Below are 25,837 nucleotides of genomic sequence, written 5' to 3'. Positions count from 1 at the left end.
CTGTTGTGTGTGAAAATCCCAGGAGATCAGCAGTTTCTAAAGTACTTAAATAAACCTGTCTGACTGTGCCAAATTACTGAGTTCACATTTTTTCCTCATCTGGATGTGGGATCTGGGTGATTTTCCGCTTTCTTATAAGAGGTACATGAGCAGCTTTTTATTAAAAAAAAAAAAATCATTTATCTTGTTTTATATTTATTTTTAAATTTATTTAAAAATTTATTATTTATTTATTTTTGAATTTATTTATTCATTTATTTATTTATTTTAAATCCCAATCAAATGCGGCTGATCCAAAATGGACAGCTGAAGGCTAAAAAAATTTTTTTTAACTGTCTAGTTTGGGAGAGTTTGTGCTCCTGATTCTTCCAAGGATTCCTGTTCTTGGCTGAAACTTGGTTCATAAGCTTATCCACCTCAAGGTTTGATGAGTTGTGCGTTCTGAGATGCTTTTCTGCTCACCACAGATGTAAAGACTGAGTTACTCCATCCTTCCTCTAATCAGTCTGTCATTCCCAGCTACAAAGCTGTCACTCGCTCAGTGTTTATTGTTTGTTTGCACCATTCTGTGTAAATGCTAGTGTAAAAATCCCAGCAGTATCTGAAATACTCAAACCAGTCCATCTGGCATCAATAACCATGTCACGGTTAAAGTGACAGTGCTACAGTATATTGTGATATTTGATGTGAAAATAAACTGAAGTTAATGAACCGTGTCTGCATGATGTTATGCATTGCATTTCTGACACATGCTTGGCTGATTAGATAACTGCAAAAACGAGTTAGTGTAAACGTGTAATGTTCCTATTAATATGGGCAGTGAATATATATTTCTGCTGAAGTTCTGTTACTTACAAACTTGTTAATGAGAATAAATGGTCCTTCATTACCTCTGTCTGCTTCTACCATAACCGCTCTACTGTACATTCTGTTCTTTGGGAAACATCCAATAATTTCTAATGTTCCCAAAATTGAGATCGTACGCACAATGCCCCGTGTTTTAGAAAAAGGAAATTAAGCAATTTTGCATGAAATAAATCATATCACTATTAAATATTATATGGCAGGAGTCTGCAGCTAGGGGTTTAATGAGCAAACAACAGTGCTTAGAGATCAATATGAGTATTCAGATGGTAGTTAAAAAGGGTTTATCAATACATATGTGGTAAAAATGCTTTATGGGTGTTTTTAATCTATCTCTCTCTCTCTCTCTCTCTCTCTCTCTGTCTGTGCAGGAGTTTACATCACTAACGAAGGAGCTGAGTGCATGCCGGGAGCAGCTTCTGGAGAAAGAGGAGGAAATCTCCGAGCTTAAAGCAGAGAGGAACAACACCAGGGTGTGTGTGTGTGTGTGTGTGTGTGTGAAAATGAATGCGAGACAGAGAGAGAGAGAGAGAGACAGTCAGAGTCAGTGTTTAACATTTAATGAAATCTATAATTTCACTGCTTGAGCTCAAGATTACGGCCTTGAACCTTAGGTGTAACTGCATGTCAGTCAAAAGCCATGCCGATAAAATTTTACGCCAGTGGTTTCCACAATTCAGAATAAGACTCGCTGTTGGGCTGTGATGTGATTTCCCAGAAGCAGAATAGTCTTAACTGTAGCCAGTTAAATCAAACTATTAGGATAGAAACACAGAAAAAACATGTTTAGCGTGTTAAATGAAATAAAACGAACAGTACGATTTCCACTCCCCTTATTGAACTATTGAACACTCCCTGGATTATTGTTAACTGCAGGATATACAACAGTATAGAGTGAGCAATGCAGCAATGCAGTTTTTCCTCACAAATTAACACATGGCAGAAGGAAAGAACTAGAGTCCAGTATTTGGGCCACAATATACACTGTATGTAATTTCCTTACATTAAAAAACAGCACTAAAAGACTGCACACTTTTGATGTACATTTTTAATATGAAAGTTATATATAATAAATGAATAAACAATTTCCTCAGAGTTGAAAGCAGTATGCATGAATACAGATTTCCTGTTAATTAAAATTGTAAAACTGTGTGTTTGTGTGTGTGTGTAGCTCCTCCTGGAACATTTGGAGTGCTTGGTGTCACGTCACGAACGCTCTTTAAGGATGACGGTGGTGAAGAGACAGGCTCCTCCACCCTCCGGAGTCTCCAGTGAAGTGGAGGTGCTTAAGGCTCTCAAATCTCTCTTTGAGCACCACAAAGCCCTGGATGAGAAGGTATGACATCACTACAATGCCTCCACTTTGGACTTTTGAACTGACGAAAAAAAAAAAAAAAAATCTGAAGTGTTGTGTGCAAGTCAAGTGCTTCACACCTCTATATGGGCCAATCACAGGAAGTGGACATGCACTTTGGATGGTTTTGGTGGAGAGATCATTTTCCTTAAAACACTTTTTCACTCCTATCATATCAATGCCGCTGATGTTGAACATGAGTGGGAGTTAAAATACGTTTGTCAGTGTGTGATATGGACTTGTCTTGTCGTAGGTGCGAGAACGCCTGCGTGTGGCTCTGGAGAGAGTGACAACACTAGAGGGTCAGCTGACAGCCGCCAATCAGGAGGTACATGTGTTCATACTCGTGTTAAATCTTACAGAGAAATGCGTTTTGTAATGACACCAGGTGTGATGGCAGCAATAAGCCAATTGTCACAAGAACATATTTGGCTTTAGCTAAGTGCTATTTAGGGATAAACCCTTTTTGTAATCCTCGTGTATCAGTCAGAAATTTGAAGATGGAAAAAGGTTTTCTGACCTTGGAAATCATCTGATTATTGACTAATTGATTAATCAACTAATGATTAGCTGATGATATAAATAACAAGTTTACTCTCTGCAAAATAACGAGTTTGTGTATAGCCTCCAGTATCCATTGTCTCTTTTTTATTTGCCAAATATCCAGATAAATATTCTCCAGAGCTTCAGCTCTATCCTTTAGCTTAGTCTGGCACACGGCTCACTTTTTAGCATCTTGCATGTTGATTATAAACAAACAAAAAAAAAATCAATATTTGATGTGAAACAATGGCACATTAAAGAAGTGCTGTCTTGTAGTTTTATCTGATGTATGGTTTTATTTCTGTGCCATTGACTTAGCACAAAGAGACGGAGAGAAACTCTGTGATTTTAGTTAACGGCATGCAACTTTTATTTTGTTTTGATTTTTTTTTCCCCCAGCAAAGTCAGGCCAGCAATGCAAAAAGGAAAATATAGAAAATAAATTTCTGATGCTTTTTGATGAAATTTTTTTTTTTTTCTCTAGTAAGGCAAACTTTATATTTAATATCTAGATTTTATATATAAATTTATGTAATAACTACATTTATTATTATTATTATTATTATTATTATTATTATTATTATTATTTTATTACATTGTCAACAGATTGACTGTTTAATCTGTTGTTGATTGTGTTTTTTAAATCTCTGAAATACTCTTTAGAAGCGCAAACATGTAGACAGCAAAATTACTTAATTTAAGAAAACTAATACAAGCTTTTTTGACATTGCTTGCTTATCCATGCGAGTATCTGGGTCAAATCCTGCAATTCAGCTGAGTCATTAAGCATACACTGTGTGTGTGTGTGTGTGTGTGTGTGTGTGTGTGTGTGTGTGTGTGTGTAAAAGTGTGGCCTTCGCTTCCAATAATGAGCTCAGATTACCTTTTCCCTTGTCTTTTCACTATTTACGTTTGACCTTGACTTTCTCTTAAATTGATTTCTTTCTGATATAATTAGCAGGTAGAAGGTGTGTGTGTGTGTGTGTATGTGAGACTTTAACACTCAGGTTCAAATTAAAAGTGAGTTTATAAAGGTTATTGTTGAACCAGCTATTTTGAGGCTTGTTCTACTTTTCAGGAAATCTATAAAATGGCTTCTGTTTTTGCAGAACGTCTGGACTTCCTTTTTTTTCACCTATAACAGGATTGAGTTTGATAAAACATTTCATCATCAGATTGCTCACACTGTTCCTGATGCTCCAGGCTTCTGGGCCACAAAGCTGCAGGCACACTTTTAATTGCAAAATAAATTCCATTAATCCTCTCAGTACAGATTTATTTCACAGGCATTATTGAGTTGTAAAGTCCGTCTCATGAATCAGTCGTGAATCAGTATGTGGATCAATCATGAATCAGTTTATGAATCAATCATGAATCAGTATGTGAATCCGTCATAATTCAGTATAAAAATCAATGTGTGAATCAGTCATTATTCAGTATATGAATCAATCATGAATCAGTATGTGAATCAATAATGAATCAGTATGTGAATCAGACATTATTAAATATATGAATCAATATGTGAATCAATCATGAATCAGTATGTGAATCAGTCATTATTCAGTATATGAATCAGTATGTGAATCAGTATGTGAATCAGTCATAATTCAGTATAAAAATCGATGTGTGAATCAGTATGTGAATCAATCATGAATCAGTATATGAATCAGTCATGAATTAGTATATCATGTACATGTTTTTTATATTGTTTAAAGTAAATTATGAAAAACAGTTATAGTTACAGAATAATTGCTCTGTTACATATCTGTCCAACATTTCATATCATTAAACATTAAAAAGTTCTCATTATCATAAAAGACTTCTCACTATTCTCATTAGACTAAGTCTAATAACTTTATTAATCTTGGGCTGTAATTTCATAAAGGAAAAAAAATAATAATTACCTAATATATGAACTCCTGCATGTTTTCTTTCCTCGAGCCCATCCATGCTCTCCCTCACTCTCTTTCTTTCTGCATTTCCCTTCACTGTTTTTTTATTTATCTCTCTGTTTCTGTCATTCATTTCTGTTCCTTTCCTGCTTTCATCATGTTTGCTTTCTGTTTGCTCTCTCTATCTCTTTTCTACTAACATTTTCTTCTATGCTTCCAAGTTCTCTTCTCTCTCGTCCTCACCTACGGTATTCCTCTCCCCCTCCTATACCTATTTTTCTGTCATTCATTTCCTGCCCTCTTATCCCGTCTCCTTCTTCTTTCTCATCTTAATCCATTTCTTATGCGCTTTCTTTCACTCTCTGTGTTTGTCATCCATCCTTCATCATCCTTTTATCCTCTCTAAACCTTTCTCTCCTTCTCTGGTCTTCTCATGCATGCACTCTTACTCTCTCTTTACTTGTCATCCCATTTACTTTCTTTCAATTTTTTTTTCATACTTCACTATTCATATGTCTTTTTTTTCCTCATCCTTGCCCTTGCTTTCTGCCCCCCCCCCTCTCTCTGTCTCTCTCTTTGTATGTAGTCATTAAAATTAGCCCCACACTTCATTACCCCACACTGAATACATGTTGATTTTTAATAAGCTTTAAGTGCTCAGACTTGATGTTGGTGCTCAGCCTGGCTGTGTTCAGGTACCACTGAGAAACAGACAAGTGGATATTTTTACACACACACACACACACACACACATTAGGTAATTCATTAGTTACCCCCATTCAAAAGCACTTGCATTAGGCAAATAATCAGCAAACCACATTAGACGATTACTTTAGCCATAATTCATTTGCTAGTCTTAATCTAACAGTATTTTTTATCAGCATGTAGAGGGTTAAATGTTCACTAATGGCTCTTTGTCAGTTTCAGTGAATTCCTTCCCTCTGCTCAATTTCCTTTGCTCTAATACAGGCTTTATTTTTTTTCCAATAAAACATATTTTATTCATATGAACTTTGTATCCACAGCTTTCCATGGTGCGACAAGGAAGAGATGGGAAGACAGATGGGAACAAAATGGACAGCTCTAAACCAGCCTGGAAGGTTGTTAAATATCATTCAGTATTAATTCCACGTCCAAAATCCACACAAATATTCATTCAAATTGGCATTTTAGCAACTTTTCTACGAAACAGCCTTCTTTTTTTTTTTTTTAGGAAACTCTGTGTTCTACACTGCAGTAGAGTTTGTACCACTCTGTATCCTGTATGAACAACTCAGTGAGATTTAATTATTAGCATTTCTAAATAAAACAGAAGACGTGGACAATGATGAGGTATAATCAGTTAACATCTAGTGTTCCCTCTGAAGGTTTCTTTAATTAACCTCCAACAATTAATTCAGCTTTAGACCTAACATCCCACCTACACACATGGAATTCCTCTTGAAACTGTACACACACACACACACACACGCACACATGTAAGTCAAGATTATTAAAATCATACTGCTGAATCAAGTGTCTAGGCAGGTAAACATCTTTCTGCTAAAAGAGAGAGGGAATTACATGCCTTGCGGTTTTTATTCTCCTTCACATATGACCTGAAACACTGCACACAAATTCTCCTTCTGGATTAGCTCACATCTTTTGAAAAGGATTCAGATTTCAGAGGGGGAAAAAAGATTTAATTGGATAAAATGGATATAAGCGAAAAGGAGGCAGAAAATAAATTTGTGCCATTTAGACGAACAGAAAAGGTAATCGGAAAAGTCTCACAGGAAGCAACCACTGCAAACGGAATTAAAAAATAAACAAATAAATAAATTAATAAATAAATAATATTCCTTATTTTTATAATTAAAATTATTATTTTTTAAATTATTGTTTAAATTTTATTTATTTATTTATTTATTTATCTATCTTGTGGTAGAAAAATATTAGCGAGAATCAAGGGGAAGGTGTACAAGACAGTGGTGAGACCGGCCATGCTGTATGGTTTAGAGGCAGTGTCACTGAGGAAGAGACAGGAGTCAGAGCTGGAGGTAGCAGAGCTGAAGATGTTGAGGTTCTCTTAGGATTAGGAACGAGTACATCAGAGGGACAGCTCATGTTGGACGTTGAGGGGACAAAGTTAGGGAGGCCATATTAAGATGGTTTGAACATGTTATTTTACCTTGGTCAAGATTTTTTAACTTGGTCTGTGTATCCTAAACCTGTAACTGATGCCTTCTTGATTTTTCGGTCCTACTGTATGTCCTTCAGCATGTGACCTAGAAAATCAATCAAAAATCTATCCAGTAACTATAAGGAAGCACAAACTCTTAAAATGCATTCAGAGGAATCAAGGATCAATGAGAAAAATGGAGGCTAGACAGGTGCTTTTTTACACAGAAGTGTTGTTGTTGTTGTTGTTGTTGTTGTTGTTGTGGCATGCAATGTAATTATGTAGTATAATGTAGTATACATGCTCCATCAATAAATAATACAACAATAATGATCACAAATACCAAATAAATTAAGGTAGTTAATATCCCATGCTTTAAAAACAGAAATGATTTGACTTGAAACTGTTCCCCCAACACCATCCTGGCTTTGAGCTACAGCTGTCCACTTCTTTAGTGTAGATCCCTCACATCTCAGTGTTAAAGAAAATCCACAAGGACAGCAGTATTGCAATGCAGTGACTTTTATGTCCCTACTCTTGTTTTCGTTCAATACAGCGGCTGCCGAATGGCTCCATAGATGTCCACGATGATTCGACTCGTGCTATGGAGCTGCAGGAGCTGCTAGACAAAGCTAATAAAGATCTGTCGGCGAGTCGCGAGCGCTCTAACACGTTGAATACCCGCGTGGCTGAGCTAGAGAGCGAACTCGCCAATGTGCGCAAGGAGCTGCTGAAGAGCGAGGAGTTCAGCGCCAAACACCAGCGAGACATCCGTGAGGTTAGTGTGAGCCACATACAAACACACCCATGCGGTAAAACATCCCACTTTAGCTGTAATAGTTACCAAAGGTACGTTGTTGCTATTTGTGAAGTTGTGGTGATGTACAGCTTTTGGATCTTTAATGGACATGTAGTGTACCTTGTGTACTTTTCCTAAAAACTAATTAAAGGTAAAACAATGCACCATAAATCATTTTCAACACACTATTCTTAGGACACTGTGTTAACTATGTATTCATAGTTCTAGCTGAATTAAAAAGTAAAACACTCAGAATATAGTGAAAATATAAATATAGTAAAATCTGGAAGCGCAAGACATCCTGAGACTGCAGGAATCATGTCATTTCACCTTGTTCAGCTTTAATATCTTTATAGGACATCTAATGTGGTCTAATGCAAAGTAGAGTTACTGATACAATGCCACAGTTTTCCAATAACACTACATCCTGAAGTACACAGCTATTTGCCGAAGATGATCTTCTTTTTTTTTTTATTATTCATGAACATTCATGCACATGTCATAGTTTGTATCCTCACAGGAAATTTCACTATAGCATGTCATATACATTTTTTTCTTACGTAATTGCATTACACAATTACCTAACTGATGAGGAGGAACATCTGTTAAGTCCCTATGTAAGCTACTATAGAAACAATAATGCAGTAGAGCACCTGACCAGACTGGAGAATTTAACAGCGCTTTAGCACAAACGAGCTTCTCAATGTTTTCTCAAATGGTTTTTCTCTAAACCATTACAAACTCTCATAAAAAAGTACAGAGTATTTCAGCATTAAATAGGATTCTGTCCTCTACACATATATAAAGTACTCTATTCCTGGAGCGTGTTTTTTCTCTTACTATATGCCTGTTCAACAGGCGATGGCACAGAAGGAGGACATGGAGGAGCGGATCACAACGCTGGAGAAGCGCTACCTGGCTGCACAACGTGAAACAACCTCCATCCATGACCTGAATGACAAACTGGAGAATGAGCTGGCCACCAAGGACTCGCTCTATCGACAGGTCGAGTTCAATAAATTATCATACAGCAATTACACAGTACGACATGTAGTGAAATGCTTTTTTACGACTGTCCTTTGTTTAGATTAAAGAAGAATAGAGTAAATTTAAAGTGTGTAGACATGAAAATATAAGGATATAGATAAAATATATAGAGAAAAATAGGGGGAAAAACCATAGTAGAAATATTAAAAATATGATAGATTAGGAAAATACAGTAAGATATCGGATATGCATATACAAATATACTCTATATATATATATATATATATATATATATATATATATATATATATATATATATATATATATATATATATATATATATATATATATATATATAGTGAAGTGACATAAAGTGACGGTGCAGTATAAAAAGTGTCACAGTGTGACCTGTGCAGAGTAGTGCAGTTATTGTGTGTGCGACAATCAGCTGAGGTAGAATGTCATGTGTGAGGAAGTCCAGGGAAGAAGAGTCCAGAAAGTCCAGGTACTAGGTAACACTTTCCTTTCCAATCACAGCAAAGCTTTTTATATGTATACATACGTATATTCAATTACAATTGACAATTGTTGATTTTATACTTCCATGTTAAAAATATTGAGTGAAGAGTTTATATAAATAAACACATTTTATTTGGAATTAATGCGATGTTAAACATGACAAATTAGAACTTACAACGATAAATATTTGGCTGATTGTCACAGTTTGTCCTTTAGCATGACAGTTCCCATGGAAATGAACCTCATGTGCTCATCTTTCTTTTGCTTTTATGCTGGTGTACTATCTCCACCCTTATTGGTTTGTTGCCTGGTTGTGTTCACCTGTTCTGTGTTTATTTCTAGTTTACACTTAATTAATTTCTTATGGTGAAGTTTTCTGCAATGTGTGTAGATACAGGGTGAAAGTGTGCACTCTCCATATGTGCTTTATTGGGGAGAATCCAAGCTTCATAATCCAAGTCTAAATCGGTGTGTTTTTCAGAGCGAGGAGAAGGTGCGTCATTTGCAGGAGCTATTGGAGTTGGCTGAACAGAGACTACAGCAGACCATGAGGAAGGCTGAAACACTGCCAGAGGTGGAGGCTGAACTGGCTCAGAGAGTAGCTGCTCTTACCAAGGCATACACACACACACACACACACACACACACACAGGTTCAATCCTGTTTCATCTTTGCTAAATCCCAGCACTGTTGAGAATGTGTTGCACAGACTAGTCGACTCTTTTCCTAATATAATTACTAGTTGTGGTCGTTGTGGTTAGCCGTTAAGGCAGTGGAAAAGACAGACACAGACACTAGGAAAGTCTTGTTTTTTTTCCTTTTGTTTTAATGGTCCATTAAAATTCTGATATCACTTTGCATTCAGGAGAGAGGTATGTGTGAGACTATATGTTTTTTTTATCCCACTCCTGAAGGAATTGCTCCTGAGGTTATTTTTGCTGTTCTTTAAAGCTGAATAAAATTGAGGAGGCTTTCACACTGGCAGTTCACTCTGAAACAGAACACGGTTTGCATGAAAGTAGGTAGATACAGAACCCGAGACTATTTGTAGAAGGTGGTATGAGTTCAGTTGCGCTGGAACGGCACAATTCCTGTGCACTTGTTCAGAAGGTAAAGTAAACTATGCATGAGTTTTAGCTGATGTGTGAAAACCGTCATAAATATAGTTCACTGTGGCGTATAGCAAACTTTATAGTGACCAGCAGGGTATGAAAGAATGCCTTCTGAGCACTTTTTAACCTCTCTCAACTAGGCTAGAGGCAAATCAACGACATATAGCAGCACAAAACAGGCAATCTGGGCACATTTCTGGATGCTAATGAGCCCTGAGTTGGACTTGAAAAGAAAAAAAACTCCCTGTTAGTTTAAATATTGTCCACAATTTATTTATGAATTTATGCTATTCTAGGAACACGTGCATTAGTGTAATATGAAACAGATTCATTATTTTGTACATTTATTCCACTGATTCGCATTCAGACAGTAAATTACAAATGCATTTACTGTACTGAAACTGAATTTGTCTGGCTGTTAGTTCAAGTCTAGTTTAAAGCTTTCTAGGCTGCACACAAGAATAGAAATATTCTGAAACAGTGGTTGCTTTAATAATGGAAATAATTACTAGTTCATTACTTTTTTTAAATTATTTGACTAGTGAAAATTAGTAATCATGCAGCCCGATATTGTCCAGTCTCTTTGTATTGATTCAGTAATCCTGGAGGAACTTCTGGAGTAAATGCCCTAAACAAATCAAAGTGAAAAAATATGATGAGAACAGGAAGGTCGCATTTTCTCTCTGTGCTCCATTTCTTTTTTGTAAGGAACCATACCACACATTTGACATCACTGCTTTTGCATTGCCTTTTGATTTTGTAATTCAGAAGAGATTTTTGCAAACCAGTGAAATGGAGTCCACTGTCTGCTTTTGTGCTTCTGACCTCAAAGCAGTTTTACCAGGTGATTACATTGACATGATCCAGGTGCAATGTTGCAACATGCAGCATGTTATTATCATCGTGCCCAGTGGTTTCCTTGTTCTGCCCAAATTTCACATTAACCTAGCTGAAGACGATGCTGTAATTTTGTTTCTGTTTAGAGTGTAGTACACTGCTGATATTTCTCAGTATGCTTAAATTTGATTTAAAGTGAAATGTAATAGTGACAAGTTAGTTGTATAAAATTTTTTTACTTGTAATTTAACGACACATTTAAGAAGAATGTTAACCTCGCTAGTAGTTTTGTTTCATTTCCATTGCTATTATGGCTTTACAATGTACGAGTGCTAGCTAGAGGACAGTATGCACGTTATGCACATGGCTATATATACCACTCTTTAATTGTGAGCTTTCTACATTAACAAACAATCAGAAATCAAACATCAGGCAGGTTTTGTGATATGAAAACGCAACACGCTTTTTCTTTACTATTGACATTCACTTTTGCAGGCAGAGGAACGACATGGAAACATTGAAGAACGTCTTCGGCAGTTAGAGTCACAGCTGGAGGAGAAGAACCAGGAACTGAGCCGAGTGAGTAGCGTGTCGTCATGTAGGTTTGTTGATGAAGATGTGTATTTGTGTGTATAAACGCTTGAGAAATGGATGTTTAAGCACAAATATAAAGGCTTTAGAAATCTGAGATTACTGAGAACTGGTAATGTTGTCAGTCTACCAGTTTGCTAAGTGGATATTCATGCAGGTTATTGCTATGGCAACTACAGAAAAACAGCAAAAACGTAGGAAGCACCAGAGTTTTTTTTACACTCCTTAAAATGCTTTTCAGTTGAATATTTATCTCAAGTTTAACAAGCTGGCTTCTCAGGTTCCCAGACTTCCTGTGAGATATTACAGGTTTCTTATACCAGGACAAAGCAGTTCTGATTACTGGTTTTACTGGTATCTGAGGATCTTCTTTTGTCCATTTACATTTACCCAAACTGGTGGAAGTGGAATGTTCATGCTTGTACCCCCACCTATGTACATGCTTGAATGAAAAGGCCTGCCATCTACTGGTTGCATTATACATCTTTATAGCATTATATACTTATCTTCTCATGACCCCTTGTTGCATTCCCTCACTTTTTTTTCTGTTAGGCTCGTCAAAGGGAGAAAATGAACGAGGAACACAACAGGCGTCTGTCGGATACAGTGGACCGCCTGCTCACTGAATCTAATGAGCGCCTGCAGCTCCACTTGAAGGAACGAATGGCCGCCCTGGAGGATAAAGTACACACACACACACACACACACAGATTAGAATCCGATTTTTGTTTTTAAGCAACCAGCCTTTTTTGCCTGAAAACAAAAATGCTTGGCTAATGCTATATACATTGTTTGCTAATGAATTACTCAGATGTAAAAGTCTTATTTTCTAAATAAACAGTTTATACCTTCTAGGCGGGCAGACTGAAACCTCAATTTTTACGAATCTTTGCTTACTTCAACAAACTGAGTTATTTTACTGAGGTAGTGCTAAGGCTTTAACATTGCAATCTGGAGATTTATCCATCGTCATACACAGATATACACAACTAACTGTAGCATGAGAAGATCACAAAATACAAATTGTCATAATTCTTACTTCGACGCCCATGAGATTTGTATTTTAAAGGTCTAAAGCGAGAGTACTGGTATTTCATTTCAATTATACTCAAGTACAGCAAATTCCTATACAAGTATTTAAAGTTTTTTTTTACCCTGCTTGTCATTATAATCTCTTTATTCTCTGTAGTATTATGACAAAATCGACAAAATTTTTTGAATCATAGCTCTATATTCTTTACTAGCTCTGTAAATAGAACGTAAAGAAGCAGGGTGTATTAAAGTGAGTGATAAGTGTGTGAAGTAATACAGCTTTACTTTAATTTTTTTTTTAAAATAAAAATACAGCTTTGATACTGTTGACTATATTAAAAATGATAACCCACTTACCATCTGTTTTCACTTTTTATTTCATGTTTATTTCTAGAATGCACTCATTCAGGATCTAGAGAATTCACAGAAGCAGTTGGAAGAGTTCCATCACACCAAGGTACCGTTAACACAAATAATTATTCTGTATTTGAATAGCCATGTGTATAAAATCAATTCTGAATAAACAAAATCGCACCATCATGAGCCCACAGGGCGAGTTGCAAAGCTAATCACAGCCGTGTTGATATTCAGTATGATTATCACGACTGCGAGGGCGATATTACTTTTACACAACAGCTCTATTAACAAGAAATTACTATTGAGTAAGACTGTGTTTAAAACTTGGCTTTAAAATGCAATCACCATAATTCAATCAAGCAGATCGGATCATCAGCCAATCAGAAAACGGCCTGTTTACACTTCATGTGGCTTCTGTATCTGGATATCTGATCGGATCTCTCTTTATTAAATCATCATTTAAATAAGTTTGCAGAAGAAAAATGGCTCTGCAAAGTCGACCTGAAGTGGTGGGTTTTCTTTTAAAAACCATTTTTAGTCTCTGAAGATTTTACAAATCTCATAAAATGAGAAGGATGAGGAGGTTTCAGATATTACTAAGGTGGATAGCCAATGGGTCGGGGATCGTGGGCAGCTGTGGTGTGAAAGATGCACATACTTTACAGAGTTCTGCAACTTACGGGTGCGAAAGCAAACTTTTCATTATATATGCGATCTACTCTGCCCTTGATTGTATCGCAAAACCACACAGCCACATGCAGCAATTCCTGTGGAGAAAAGAGTTGATCTGGCCCTGTATTAGTTTGCTACAAACTTAAGAAAGCTTAGCTTGAATGCTCGCATCACGAGCTCCATCGCCAGGTCTCCTTCATCTTTCTGACAGTTCGGGAGCGAGGAGGGGGAATCATGATAATGGCCAGGGTTTTGTGTGACCTGTGAATGCAAACATGGCGGCTGGACTGCGTTTACATTAAACTAAGATCCGATCGCAATGCGTCCTCAACTACCTTGGAATCAGGACACGATAGCATTCCGATCACAAAACACAAACATGTTAACATTTGGGTGCATTTTAATACCAAGTGTAAAGGTTATCTAAGTGACATTTTGAATACAATATGGCCAAATATTTGTTTGTTTTGCTCCGCTAGTGGAAATTTATCCTGGATATGCTATGCTCACTTTATAGCATGCTGGCTTGTTTGGCTTGCTAGCTCATAGTGATCTGTACATATCTGTTAAAGATGCTCCTGGTATAATTAGCATCCCCTCTTCCTTTCGTTTGCATCTGATGAGCTTCCAGTTTATGTCAAAATTTATATTCTTAAAAAAATATCCTTTGCCATGTCTGCTGATGATGTTGCAAACACTACTATAAGATAAGATAAGATAAGATAAGATAAGATAAGATAAGATAAGATAAGATAAGATAAGATAAGATAAGATAAGATAAAATGAGATTTATTAATCCCAAGGAAATTCTTTTGCCAGAGACTGCTTCAGATTACACAAGAGAAATAAATATAAATTCAATATTCCATATATACACAAAATGTATACAAAAAGTACAATAAAAGTGCTAAAGAACTAAGACCTTATTGCACATTAATATGATATAGTAACTACATGGTGGAATTTTATGTACTGAACACAGACAAGTGGAATGTTGCACACAGTCAAACATCAAATTTTTTATGTGCTGTATCAGATTTTTTTTCTCCATCTACCATTAGCCAATTAGAATTTGATTTGAAGTTTAAAGATAACACTTACTTTGCAGGAGAGACTGATAGGAGAAATTGAGAAGCTTCGCTCAGAGTTAGATCATCTAAAGAGAAGGAGCGGAGCATTCGGAGATGGAACGCACCCTCGGTAATGTGTACTATATATAACACTAACATATATTAGGGTTATTTCACTGAGCGTTAGTAAAGTTAATTGCTATTTTAAATAAGTGATTTTTTTGTGGCCATTGGTGTTTATCCAAGCTTAAGCAAAGTATTGGTGATAATTCAATACTCTGGGTGCTAATTTCAATCTTTAGTTTGTTAACTCTGGATCTGTGAATATGTGGATATTTTAACTCTGGATCTGTGAATATCTGGATTTGTTAACTCTGGATCTGTGAATATCTGGATTTGTTAACTCTGGATCTGTGAATATCTTGATTTGTTAACTCTGGATCTGTGAATATCTGGATTTGTTAACTATGGATCTTTGATATCTGGATTTGTTAACTATGGATCTTTGATATCTGGATTTGTTAACTATGGATCTTTGATATCTGGATTTGTTAACTATGGATCTTTGATATCTGGATTTGTTAACTCTGGATCTTTGATATCTGGATTTGTTAACTCTGGATCTTTGATATCTGGATTTGTTAACTATGGATCTTTGATATCTGGATTTGTTAACTATGGATCTTTGATATCTGGATTTGTTAACTCTGGATCCGTGAATATCTGGATTTGTTAACTATGGATCTTTGATATCTGGATTTGTTAACTCTGGATCTGTGAATATCTGGATTTGTTAACTCTGGATCTGTGAATATCTGGATTTGTTAACTCTGGATCTGTGAATATCTGGATTTGTTAATTCTGGATCTGTGAACATGTTAATATTTGATGTTGAAATGTTTAAGCAGACTTTTGTAAACCTAATTTTCTTATTGTGTCTGTTTATGCGTATTTTCTCTCTTATTTATGTGTCTTTTTCCAGGTCTCATTTAGGCAGTGCCACAGACCTGCGTTTTTCTGTGGTGGAGGGACAGGGGGAGCACTTTGCCTCTACAGGAGTCATTCGGCGAGCTCAAAAAGGAAGAATGGTAGCACTCAGGGACGAGCCCACAAAGGTCATACATCCATGCGTTTACTTCAGTGCAAAGTCAAGATAAGTTCTAGATAGATAAGTAATGAAATAGGAATATAAAAGAAGAATACAACATAAGATGAATATCATTGAAATATAATGCATAACTCTCATGATTTCTTGCGATATAAACTTGTAATTCATGATGCATTTGCACACTTGAGGCCCTGATACTAAGATTCCCAATTAACATGCACTAATTTGCATGTGCATAAATTGACTGTGTTGTGTGTTATTTATAAAGAATAATTGCTTGAATTACACCTTGTGCAAACTCAGAGAAGAAGGCATTATGTAAATTAGGTCTTTGCATATGCTATTTGTTCTCGCTAGCCCTTGAGATTTCAGATCTTCAAGAGACTCCTTTTAAATGCTGTTAGAATTAGAGGTGCAAACGTACACCAATGCCCAACATTTGCTATGATCACAGTGTCATCACTTTAAGTAACTGATTCTCGATCATTCTGAGATACAGTAGCATGATCTTGCTAAATGGTATTATTTTTTTCCCCCTCAAATTTAATAAATACACTCTAGATATACTCATTTAAAGACACAATCACTGTTTTGCTATTTTTAAGAGCACATTTGCTGTATATGATATTGGGCTTGATATTGTGCAGTCATATTGTGCTTTGAAAGATGCAATCAGGGCCTCAATCCAATATACAGTCATTAGTCATGAGAAAATAAGTACACCTGCCCTTAAGTCTCTGTTTTTATTTATCAGGGCCTAAATAACACTTGTATGGTCACCACCAACTTTGATTAAGCAACAAATGACCTTAAGTAACCTTAAGTGAATAAAAAACAAACCACAATAGATTTCAATATGTAGTCATTCTTTTCTCAAAAGAAACAAAGTGAGAAAAGTTAGAATGCCCTTCCTACTTCCACATCATTAAGAGATTAATTATTGTAGCAGCCAGATGTTACTAATGGAATCAAGAAGTGTGACTACTTCTACTAGCAGTTTGGTGTTCTGGAACAGTCGGGTGTGTGTCTACATTATGCCAAGAAGAAAGGACCTCAGTCGTGCCCTCAGAGAAGCGATTGTTGTTGCTCATCAATCTGAGAAGGGTTATAAGGCCGTCTCCAAACAATTTGAAATTCACCAGTGAGATGGATTGTTTACCTTGAAACCAGATTGGAGAGCTTTCCAAATAGTTGCCAGTCATCCCAGGAGTGGGCGTCGCTGCAAATTCAGTCCAAGGTCAGACTGTTTCATGCTCAGAGAGATGCTTTGACAGGATCTTAAGAGAGCTGTGTATAAATGAATGCCCTCAGTGAACATCAGTGAACTGTAGCAATGGGGAAGAAGAAAGAAGAGTGGGTCAAAATGTCTCTAAAATTATGGTGAGACGCTGATAAACTCCTGACAGTCAAGTTATTGATGCTAAAGGTGGTTCTACATGTTTGTGCATTATAATGTAATTATTTTTTCCTCCAGGTTTCTGAATTTTGGTTAATAAATTACTAAATATAAATATATTATATTAAATATATCATATATATATATATATATATATATATATATATATATATATATATATATATATATATATATATATATATATATATTTATTTATTTATTTATTTATTGACCCTGATAAATAAATACAGAATTGAAAATTAAAGGAGGGTTTTTAATTTATAATCATGACTGGATCTGCTGTTAAATTAAAATAATTCTATATGTATGCTGATATTTTTCAGTGTTGTTGCTTTTAGAATTAATCCACTACCTCAATTGCATTTTCTTTTATACATAGCAAACTGTTGCTCAGAGGTAATAGTATGAAATGACTGTAGCCTAATGCTTTTAGCTTTACCTGAATAATGGTATTACATATCCGTACACTGCTGTTGAAATATAATATGCAGCCCTTACTCCAAATTGCTTTTTCATCTTTTAAGTTATATAACTTTAGCATCAAGGGAACACCTTGAAATTATAGGAGATTTATCTTGCTAGCTCTACTGCATAAATACATACGGTAATGGACTAATAATATTTATAATGTAAATAATAATATAACATGCTATAATATTTATATTTTTCCCATGTCTTTTACTGCTTCACTGGATGTTGCACTTAATGTAAGTTCTATTTTTAGATAGCTTTAAGAGGAAACATTTTAGAAGATAATTTAGAATTAATCCCTTATTTTAGTTTTAGTAAAAAAAAAAAAAAAAGATTCTTTATTTTATCCTTAAGTAAATCGGATACTAAATGTGTAAGATTCCCATGTTTTTTGCATTATGTGAGAATGTATTGAAATATCCATTGTACTGGATTAAACTTTGTTTCAGATCCTACCGGTGGTTGAGCAGGACTGGGAACGATTACAGCCTTCTAGCCTTCGAGGCAGCCGCTCACACCTGATGGGCAGTGACACAGAGCTCTCAGAGCTGGATGATGATGACCGTGAGACCGTGTTCAGCTCAGGGGACATGTTGTCTCCCAGTGGCCACTCGGACGCTCAGACACTTGCCCTCATGTTGCAAGAGCAGTTGGATGCGATCAATGAGGAGATCAGGTGAGACTCGAAGCAGCATGAAAGCTGTGTTTACCTCAGAAAGCAGCCTCAGAACCTCAGAAAGCAACATGTAACACTCTTGAACTGCATTTACATGATTTAATGATGTTTTGCTGCTGCAGTATGATTGACTGACTGGATAGTTGCATGAATTGCATTGCTTTTCTGCACACCACGGTTGTAAAGAGTGCTTATTTGAGTAACCTCAGTTTTCCTGTCAGCTCAGAACTGTCTTCAATCGCTTTCTGCTTCGTTGGATAATTGCATGAATGTTGAGTGTATTTTGCTTGGAACCAAATTTTATGTACCATATGTACCACTGACTATCCAGACCCATGCTTTCCCATTTTAAAGTTTTATATTTGTAAGGAAAATGTGAATAAAACATCTTAACCCTGTTCTTTTAGCCATTGTGGAGTAATTAGTGACTTAGTTAGTTATTAAATTAAACAGCATCATGTGGCTTAACTGCCACTAATGTTACTAAATTGATGTATATTGTGGCAAATGTACTGATTTATACAGAAATAATATGTGGGAACTTAAGAGGAATAACATTATGTGCTTTTGGAGGAAAAGCAAAAAGCACTGGCTTCCCTGTGAAGTTTTAAAAGGAGTAAAGTCTCAGTAAATTCCATAAACCTTTACATTGAAGGTTTTTCTTATAGACTGGCTACACATGTTCAGTATACAATATATAAAATATGTACAATATTTTCCTGTTCATGAAGAGAGTATTTATCTTACTACATGCCAGACAATCTTCTGGAATTCCTTTCTGCAAACTCAACTATTTGCATTAGGATATCTGTCAAATATGGCACAAAACAACAGAGCAAATGATTAATTGAGATTGATTGTACCAAACAATCTGGAAAAGATTAGGCCCCACATGCAGACATTTGGCATGATTCATCTGACTGTATCTTGTATATGAGATTAATTCTCCAAGAACATCTGTTAAAAATTATTTTTCCTGTGGAAATTCTGTTAACACTTTAATGGCTATATAACACAAATCACACATTACTGGACCAAAAGCTACACATTTCATGAAAGCTGCTTTGAGGTAATGTTTTGATGAAATCTCTTCAGTATATACTGTACTCTACATGGAAGACACAAGCTGTTCTCATTGTTATTTGCCACAGGATGATCCAAGTAGAGCGAGAATCAGCCGAGCTCCGGGCGGATGAGATTGAGAGCCGTGTGAACAGCGGTAGCATGGACGGGCTGAACGTGACGCTGCGTCCACGGTCCACTATCCCCACCTCGGTCACTGCCCTCTCCCTCGCTAGCTCTTCACCTCCCGTCAGTGGCCGCTCCACTCCAAAGATGGCATCTCGCTCCACTGCTCATGAGCTTGGTGTCATGACCCTGGTGAGAAATGAGAACACACTTTTTGCACCTATAATAATTCCAATGCATTCCAATGCATATTGTATCTTATTTATTAACAATTATAAATAGTATTTATGTACTGTAAATAGACACAAAATATTGATTTTTGATGATTTTTCATTTTTAATGATATTCTTGATCCTCCTGATCTGCACAAGTAAATAAGAAAAATTAGACGGAACTCTTGCTAATAATAACCTGAATCTTTTTTTTCTTTTTTTTTGTTACAGATTTAAAATATATAATACAATTGTTTATATTTATTAGACAAATTGACCCAAGCACACAAGGTTTTATTCCTTAAAAATGTATTTATATTTGAACCCGAACAAGGGCTAATGATCAACATTAACTGTTCTTGAAAGGTGCAAAGCATGTTTTTGCCATAGTGAACCTTCCAAATAATTTATTATACATAATAATCTCATGGTTACAAACATTTTGACCTCATGCAAATGAAGCTTATTTGTTTGTGTATTCGCCAAGTGAATTTTTTCATGTTTTAGTAAACGATTTCTGACATTTGTGTTCCTGAAAGGCCTAATACTATTTATTAGATCTAAGTGATATAAACACTAACCTTTGCAAATGCTCACTCTACAATGAGAACTGATTTGTTTTTCATTTATTATTCAGTCGTATTCTGGTTTTGGCCAGCAGACATAATAGAATCTCAGCAGGGCATCAGCATCCAATTTATTTCCCCTTATCTGACTGTGTGTTTAATCAGCTTAACCCGTCTGTTTGCATGTTTGTCTCTTTTCTTTCTAACGCTGCCAGCCTAGTGATTTACGAAAACACCGCAAGAAAATCACTGTAAGTCTCTTTCAAAGAGAACAAAACAAAAAAAGTTGTTTTTAATCTTATATGTATAAATCATTTCTATAAATTTGACTAACGGAATTGCATGAGAAGTAGTTGATGTTAATACTAATGTTAGTAGACAGATAGTAGTAAGGATTATGTGTTTTATCATGTGTGTGTGTGTGTGTGTGTGTGTTTCGTTGTCCTAGTCTCCAGTGGAAGCTCGTGAGGATAAGGCCACTATAAAGTGTGAGATGTCACCCCCTTCCTCCCCTCGGAGTCTCAAACTTGATCAGATAAACTTTGCTCAGCTGACTGGAAGCCTCGAAGATGGACGAGGGTACACACACACACACACACACACACACCCTGCAGTATCATCCAAAATGAATAGAGAACTTCTGGATCATTTTTTAAAGCTGTTCTGCCTTGTAATTAAAAATGTTGCCAGTACACATAATAATGTAATCAACACAAATATTTGCAAACATAATAATTAAAAACCAAAACAAGCCATAACGTTTTAGTAAAGAAGACAAAAATGACAAAAATATACATGTAAACACCATAGATGTGGTATGTTTTCATCTAAGTAGTGTACTGAGGGTGACACAAAAATATATTTTACATAGCATGCCAAAGCTAATTGACAATTAGCAATGGCTAAATAGCCAGTATCTACTAGAATATCTTTTAAAACATAGAATAATGTCTGGCTACATCAACGCTCTTTCTTTAACTTCTTATTATAGGATTTTAAATCTGAGGTAATGGTGAGCTAATGCTAAAGTAGTTCTGAGGTAAGTCATGTAATTCTGGGATCGTTCTGAGGTCATTCTGAGGTAAATCGCAGCTAATTCTGCACTCGTTCAAAGCTCATTCAGTGCTTCTGAGGTAGGTCTGAAGTGATATTGAGTTTATGAGGTAATATTGAGGTAGTTCTGAGGTAACACTAACATAATTCTGAGGTAAATCAGGTCATTCTGAGTTAATCCTGAGGTAAATCTGATGCAATTCTGGGTTAATTCTGACATCATCAGTGAGTCTCATTAGCGTAATATGACAAATGATCATTGCTGCATATTGCACACTACTGTAGGAACATACAGAAGGACAGATACATTATATGCACTGATGCATTGTACAGAGTTCTACACATGTGTACTGAATAATGCCATAGAAATGTAAATGTCTGTATTTATGGTGCTTTACTGCTTCCATAGGCATTGAAGCCATTACACTGTACAGTGTTTGCACCACTAAAAGAAAGATTTTCATATTTTTATATATACAGCTGTTCTTAGCATAAGCATTTCTTCACTAACCTAAGCTATTAAAGACCTGTTATTGAATGTTTTGTTGCCTGTCTAAGGTCATTAAGACTTCTGTAAATAAGACAGCTATAAAACACAATGTAATTACCTACCGAGTTTTGCTAGACAGACGTTTAGAAGCGAATCTGGTGCTGTTGAATGCAAATCACACTCAATCATAAAACTGCCCTCTGGCTAATTATGTGTGACTTTCACAGATGTACCACATCACTTACTGAGTATTCACACTGCAGCCACCCTTAAAATTCCCCTCATACGCCCTCACACCCTCTACCCTCATGCTTTTCATCTAATGGCATGCAATTATTATTAATGGTCTGATGCAATAGCTGGACAAAGACATCTCCTTTTTTGTCCCTGACTTTCTTGCTGTCATGCTCTCTCTCTCTGTCTCTCTGTCTCTCTCTCTCTCTCTCTCTCTCTCACACACACACACACACACATCTCTCTTCCAGTGCTAATGAAGTTATCCCGTAATCTCCTCTGAAAGCAAAGTGTCTCTGTGGGAAGCAAGCACTCTATAAATATTCATGGATGGGAAGTGAATCCAAACATTTAAACATTTCATTTCAATGGACATCAAATCTGACTGAAGCAGTAAATAAGTACCATGAATACCAAATAGTCTGACAACAGGGGAGCTAAAATATGTTAAACTGGTATGACAGGAGAAATAGAAAATACACCACACAATAAAAAAATGTAAGCTGAGATAGGTGAGAGCACAAGTCACTCAATGATGCATCATTAGTGTGCTGGTTATACAGTATATCTCTTTTTTTTCTTTTAAATCATTTACACTTAGTTCACTTCAAAGAATGATTTAATATGTCATAGTAGAAATTCCTTTTCTGTGTTGCATACGATGTCTTTTCCATGCGATGGCAACATGTGTTAAAATTTTTCTTCTCTCTCTCTCTCATGCATACATACATATATATATAATATATACAGGATTGATAAACTAGGGTAATATGTAAATTAACAATTATGTACATTTATATAATTCCATAACTAATCATAATTATTCAGTAATGACAAGACTCACTGTTGGTTCCCGGGTGCAGTAATAATGTTAATAATGTTAATTAATGTTAATTCAGTGTGTAGTCACAGCATGCTGTGTTTATTCACATCTGTTATGGCCAGTACCAGGTAATAATGCCATAACAAGGCATTAATAAGTATTATACCACAGAGCTGTTAAATTCTTGAATCTGATTAGACAAAAGGTGTTGATTAATTATCTTTAACAGCATGGCCCTGACAGTAGTGCCAAAGCAATTTACATGATTATACAATTGTGCTTTTTTTAAATTTGTTATTGTTTCTGTAGTAACAACGAGTTTGTATGGCAGACATATTAGAGGGAAAATTACGGTCTTGTTCTTTGTTCAGTAAAGCAAATTAGACACTAGGTAATGGCTTATTCACTTTGAACTGGACTTTATTCATAAGCACTTTCTTTGGTTCATAATTAAAGGAAATTTGTGAAAATGAGTAATACATGAATTATTAGTTGGGAGAGACAATTCAGTGCCCTCATTATGTTAATTGCTAAGTATGAATTATCAGGTGAAAAAATTCACATCTTAATTCACATTGTAGTATTTAAATGCAATTAAATTAATTCATTAAATTAGTATGTCACATTTATTTAATGATCTGTCATTTTATTTTTCATGATAGATAAAACAATTTTTACTTTTTTGGTCTCTTTGGCTCCAAGGGAGGTGGGGATCAAACCAGAGTCGCTGGCTTGGACAAAAAATGTTGGACAAAAGCACACTGGGGGTTTATTAAGAACAATAGCAAAAACCACCAAACACAGAAAAACACTAAGAAAGAGTTAAACAACAGAAAATACAGAAATCAAAAGGCATCACCAATCATGGAACCGTAAAACTGAACATACAAACCAGAAACATGAGACTTGGGGCAAGACCACAAAACGTTTACTGATTAACAAAGACTCAGAAAAGACTAAAGCAAAACAACCCTCTGGTGGTCTGGCAGTGAAGTGTCCAAGCACGACATTTGATGCCCTTTGTTTTATGGATGCAACATAAACTGGCCTTATTCTTTTTAGCAGTGAACAATTCTAGTGACAATTTAACTTTTTTTCTTTAGAAAACACGTGTAGAACTGTAATAGTGACTTCATCAACATTTATAAGCTTTTAAAATGATAAACTGCATGTTTCTTGATGCTACCTAGAAACTATAGGTGTAACATGTTGCCAATTATACACTAATAAGAGATTCATTTAGAGGATTAATTCATAATAGTTTACATAATCATCTTAACATTAACATTGCATAGTTATTTTCTATTAATTGTGTGTTTTTATTATTTATTTATTTATTTATTTATTTATTTTTCGCAGTGTCATCTGAGGTTTCTATGACCTCCTTGTAAATGATGCAAAGGTCATCCTTCAGCTAGTCAGATACTGTATGTTATATGTCCCTTCTCCTTCTCTTCAGTGGCAACAAAAAGAAGGGAATCAAGTCCTCCATTGGCCGCTTGTTTGGCAAAAAGGATAAGCCCCAAACAATGGGCAAAGATGGCCAAATGACCCCACCTGTGATTCCAGGTCAGCACATTTACAGTACATGATCTTTCTGCAACAGTATTTCTGAGAAATCTTTGGGAATGTATTGCATTGTATCTCGAGTTGGTATCTGAGCTTTGTGTATTGTTACTGAATTGCAGATTTTGAGATGAGCATTGGCGATACCATGACCCTGGGCAAGCAAGCTGAGAGAGACCGCAGGATGAAGAAGAAGTACATGTTCTTTCCACTTTTATGTTTGTCACCAACAAAATTCATATGCTTTCTCATCCCTGCACATGATAGCGATTCAATGTTTATTAACAAACGAATGATATCTTTCACTAGATCGGATAATCAGATTTTGCCTCAACATTAGTTCCTTCATTAATAATGAATGGTTAAAATGCAAATCAGATTTAGGTGGAACAGGAAGCTGTTACAAAACACCAACATATTCCCACATAATTTCATAGAAATGCAGAGAAAGAAAGAAGAGCTATGGTAAATAGTATTGCTCAGATGAATTACAAATTCTGTTGATAAACTTTTATTCAGACAAAATCAATCCAAACTTTCTGACAAATCAGAATTTAATTCTGTGCTAATGTAATAAAATAACCACAAACCATATTAAAAGCAAAGCAATATCAATGGTTACTTGCTTGCAGTGGCATTTGGGATTATCAATCTGTGAGACATTATCTGGCAACCCAAGTAGGAATCCACATTTTTAATCATGAATGGAAACATCAATAGGCTTTCTTTACAAAGAAATAAAGCAGGTTGTAAAGATAACCATGTGACCTGGATGTTCTGGACAGCTCATAGTGCTTGTTTTTACTGCATGGTTTATTGTCTCTCCTGCTTTCAGTCAATAACAACAAATTTGTTGTTATTTATTATAAGGTTAGTATTGTGTAAAAGCTTTTTATTAATGCTGAGACGAAAACAATTGTCAGTAATGAAATTAGACTTCTGGAAGCTGCAATTCGGAACTGAGAGAAACTAAGAATAATCCAACATTTGCATTTCAATCTAATATGCTCCAGATCAAAATCATAAGTTATTTTCCTCCTCTGACTGTCAGGCATGAGCTTTTGGAAGATGCACGGAGGAAAGGCCTTCCGTTTGCTCAGTGGGACGGCCCAACGGTGGTATCTTGGCTTGAGGTAGAGCATCTCACTCACACACATTCTCACACCATGCAGCTGATACAGTGATGATTATAATTACGGTAATCATACTGAGGAGGGTGACAGAAATGATGAACACACTTTAC

At 35.8% G+C, this 25,837-nt stretch overlaps 1 protein-coding gene across 4 annotated transcripts in view; it reads left to right on the top strand.

Annotated features, from left to right (window-relative positions):
* The window catches only part of ppfia4 (PTPRF interacting protein alpha 4), a 109,572-nt gene that overhangs the window by 69,625 nt on the left and 14,110 nt on the right, over positions 1–25,837 (top strand). For 2 of the 4 annotated variants that reach the window (XR_009203065.1, XM_058374072.1), the window contains exons 2-20: positions 1,236–1,337; positions 2,036–2,200; positions 2,472–2,546; positions 5,679–5,753; positions 7,371–7,592; positions 8,472–8,618; positions 9,601–9,735; positions 11,564–11,647; positions 12,212–12,343; positions 13,086–13,148; positions 14,829–14,920; positions 15,773–15,905; positions 18,236–18,462; positions 19,614–19,842; positions 20,644–20,679; positions 20,877–21,007; positions 24,488–24,597; positions 24,717–24,789; positions 25,646–25,727. Coding sequence is in view for 3 of the 4 variants with exons in the window: in XM_058374072.1 (XP_058230055.1) it covers positions 1,236–1,337; positions 2,036–2,200; positions 2,472–2,546; positions 5,679–5,753; positions 7,371–7,592; positions 8,472–8,618; positions 9,601–9,735; positions 11,564–11,647; positions 12,212–12,343; positions 13,086–13,148; positions 14,829–14,920; positions 15,773–15,905; positions 18,236–18,462; positions 19,614–19,842; positions 20,644–20,679; positions 20,877–21,007; positions 24,488–24,597; positions 24,717–24,789; positions 25,646–25,727 (2,313 nt within the window). In the remaining variant the exon portion in view is untranslated. The remainder of the gene's footprint in view (positions 1–1,235; positions 1,338–2,035; positions 2,201–2,471; positions 2,547–5,678; positions 5,754–7,370; positions 7,593–8,471; positions 8,619–9,600; positions 9,736–11,563; positions 11,648–12,211; positions 12,344–13,085; positions 13,149–14,828; positions 14,921–15,772; positions 15,906–18,235; positions 18,463–19,613; positions 19,843–20,643; positions 20,680–20,876; positions 21,008–24,487; positions 24,598–24,716; positions 24,790–25,645; positions 25,728–25,837) is intronic. The other 2 variants (XM_058374073.1, XM_058374074.1) reach the window with 2 other exon arrangements.

The sequence above is a fragment of the Hemibagrus wyckioides genome, linkage group LG21 (assembly GCF_019097595.1).
Source record: "Hemibagrus wyckioides isolate EC202008001 linkage group LG21, SWU_Hwy_1.0, whole genome shotgun sequence".
NCBI lineage: Eukaryota > Metazoa > Chordata > Actinopteri > Siluriformes > Bagridae > Hemibagrus > Hemibagrus wyckioides.
This window is presented reverse-complemented; position numbering and strand designations above follow the sequence as displayed.